At 29.9% G+C, this 1,684-nt stretch overlaps 1 protein-coding gene across 1 annotated transcript in view; it reads left to right on the top strand.

Moving 5' to 3' along the window:
* The window catches only part of SVIP (small VCP interacting protein), a 6,673-nt gene extending 5,786 nt beyond the window's left edge, over nt 1-887 (top strand). The window contains exon 4 of the mRNA XM_015586328.2: nt 493-887. Within this exon, the coding sequence (XP_015441814.1) occupies nt 493-507 (15 nt within the window). The 3' untranslated portion in view covers nt 508-887. The remainder of the gene's footprint in view (nt 1-492) is intronic.
* The last annotated feature ends 797 nt before the right edge of the window (nt 888-1,684 follow it).

The following is a 1,684-nucleotide window of genomic DNA, read 5'->3' as shown; positions in this document are numbered from 1 at the left end:
CCCAATGGCTCTTTCAGAACTTCTTATGGCAGGTTTAACAGATTTGATTAAACAGAACAACAAATGGAATGAATAGTTTTTCATCTCAAGCAATGAAAAGACTACCAAACCATTATTTAATGATTTCTACCATGTCTTGGCTCCCTGCCTCAAATAAGAATTCCTTTATTTTCATTTTGTAGTTTCATTGTTGTTTTCGTGTGGTGGTGTTTTGTTTTGTTTTCCATTAGTGCTTATTGGATATTTGGGATTTAGCTACCCTTAACCTGACCAGATATATATATATTTTTTACTTCTTTGTATTTTTAAACCATCATATATCTTATTTCAGACTTTTGACTGTAGTGTAAAATTTTACTAATCACTGCTATTCACAAAAATCAGTTTTCATTTGCATGTCCCATGTTCCTGTCTTTACCTGTGCGTTCACTTGGAATATTGTTACATAACCTAAATAAAACTTACTTTTCTCTGTATATTTTTATTTTCTAGTGGACAGTTTCATAAGGGATAATATGAGTGAGAGTCTACTGCCAACAACTAATATCTGGAATCAAATGGACATCTTCAATTTAATTTCTTCTCTTTGAATAAATGAAGATTCAGACTTTGTAATTTTAGTGCCATTAAGTGCAGTGCTTTTTCAGTATTGAAATATTGAAAATGGTTTTGATTTTCCGACTTAAAAAATGGCCAGACATTTCATTAAATACTTATTTTCCTACATTTGTTCTGCTGCAGGTAGTGGATAATTTGCCATTTTTAGTAGTTAAAACGTGGACCTAAATAGCGAATGTATGTACATCACGTGTAAAGATTCTGCATACATCTCAAATATTAAAATTTGCAATATCATTTTCCCTCATTCATAAAATGATCTAGCTGTTTATCATTGTGCTGCTTAGCCTTTTATCTCCTTTTATTTCATTATATATGAAGACTTTCGCTTAAACTTGGGGACTTAGTGCCTTTGAACTGATTATCAGGGAAAATCTCGAAAAATCATTTGAAGGGCTTATATGAAGGAACGCTGCAAATTTTTGTAACTTACCAAGTAACGAATGTTTGTAGAAAATATTGAATTTCTCCTAATTTATTTTCTATTTATGTAGCTTATAAACTTAACATACTGTGTTTTACATTAATTTTTTTTTTTTTTTTGCTTGCTGAATTTAAAATTATATATTAGTGCTACCAAGAGAGGGCAGTGATGTACTATTGGACAGTATCAGATTCAGTTCTATGAAGATCTTTGTAGTAATTGAATGAGTTAGACTAAGACTCTGGATGAGTTATACTGAGCAGTAATGTATTTATCCAAATTTATAGATGTTTTCATTCTTTTGTATTTATTAAAAAATAGTCATAAAATTTATACAGACGTGAAATTGCCAAGGCAAGTATGAATGTATGAAAAGAGAAACATGCAGATACTGTATTTAAAAAGCACTACTTTAAACATAAAACTATTGGGCAATTCTATATGATGCATAGTCATAAACTTTGTAGATTTTTGTTTATTAGTAACATGAGTTTTATAGCATTTTGTTTTAGTTTTTCTTTTTAATATATAATAAGCCAAGGTAGAGTATTTGCTGTATTTTTAAATTAGCTATTATGTTTGCAAACTCATGGATGGCAAGACTACAATCCGAGCCCTAAATTAGAATTTGTAGATACGAAG

The sequence above is a fragment of the Pteropus alecto genome, unplaced genomic scaffold (assembly GCF_000325575.1).
Source record: "Pteropus alecto unplaced genomic scaffold, ASM32557v1 scaffold71, whole genome shotgun sequence".
NCBI classification, from domain to species: domain Eukaryota; kingdom Metazoa; phylum Chordata; class Mammalia; order Chiroptera; family Pteropodidae; genus Pteropus; species Pteropus alecto.
The sequence above is the reverse complement of the archived record's forward strand: the minus strand, read 5'-3'. Positions and strand labels throughout refer to the sequence as shown.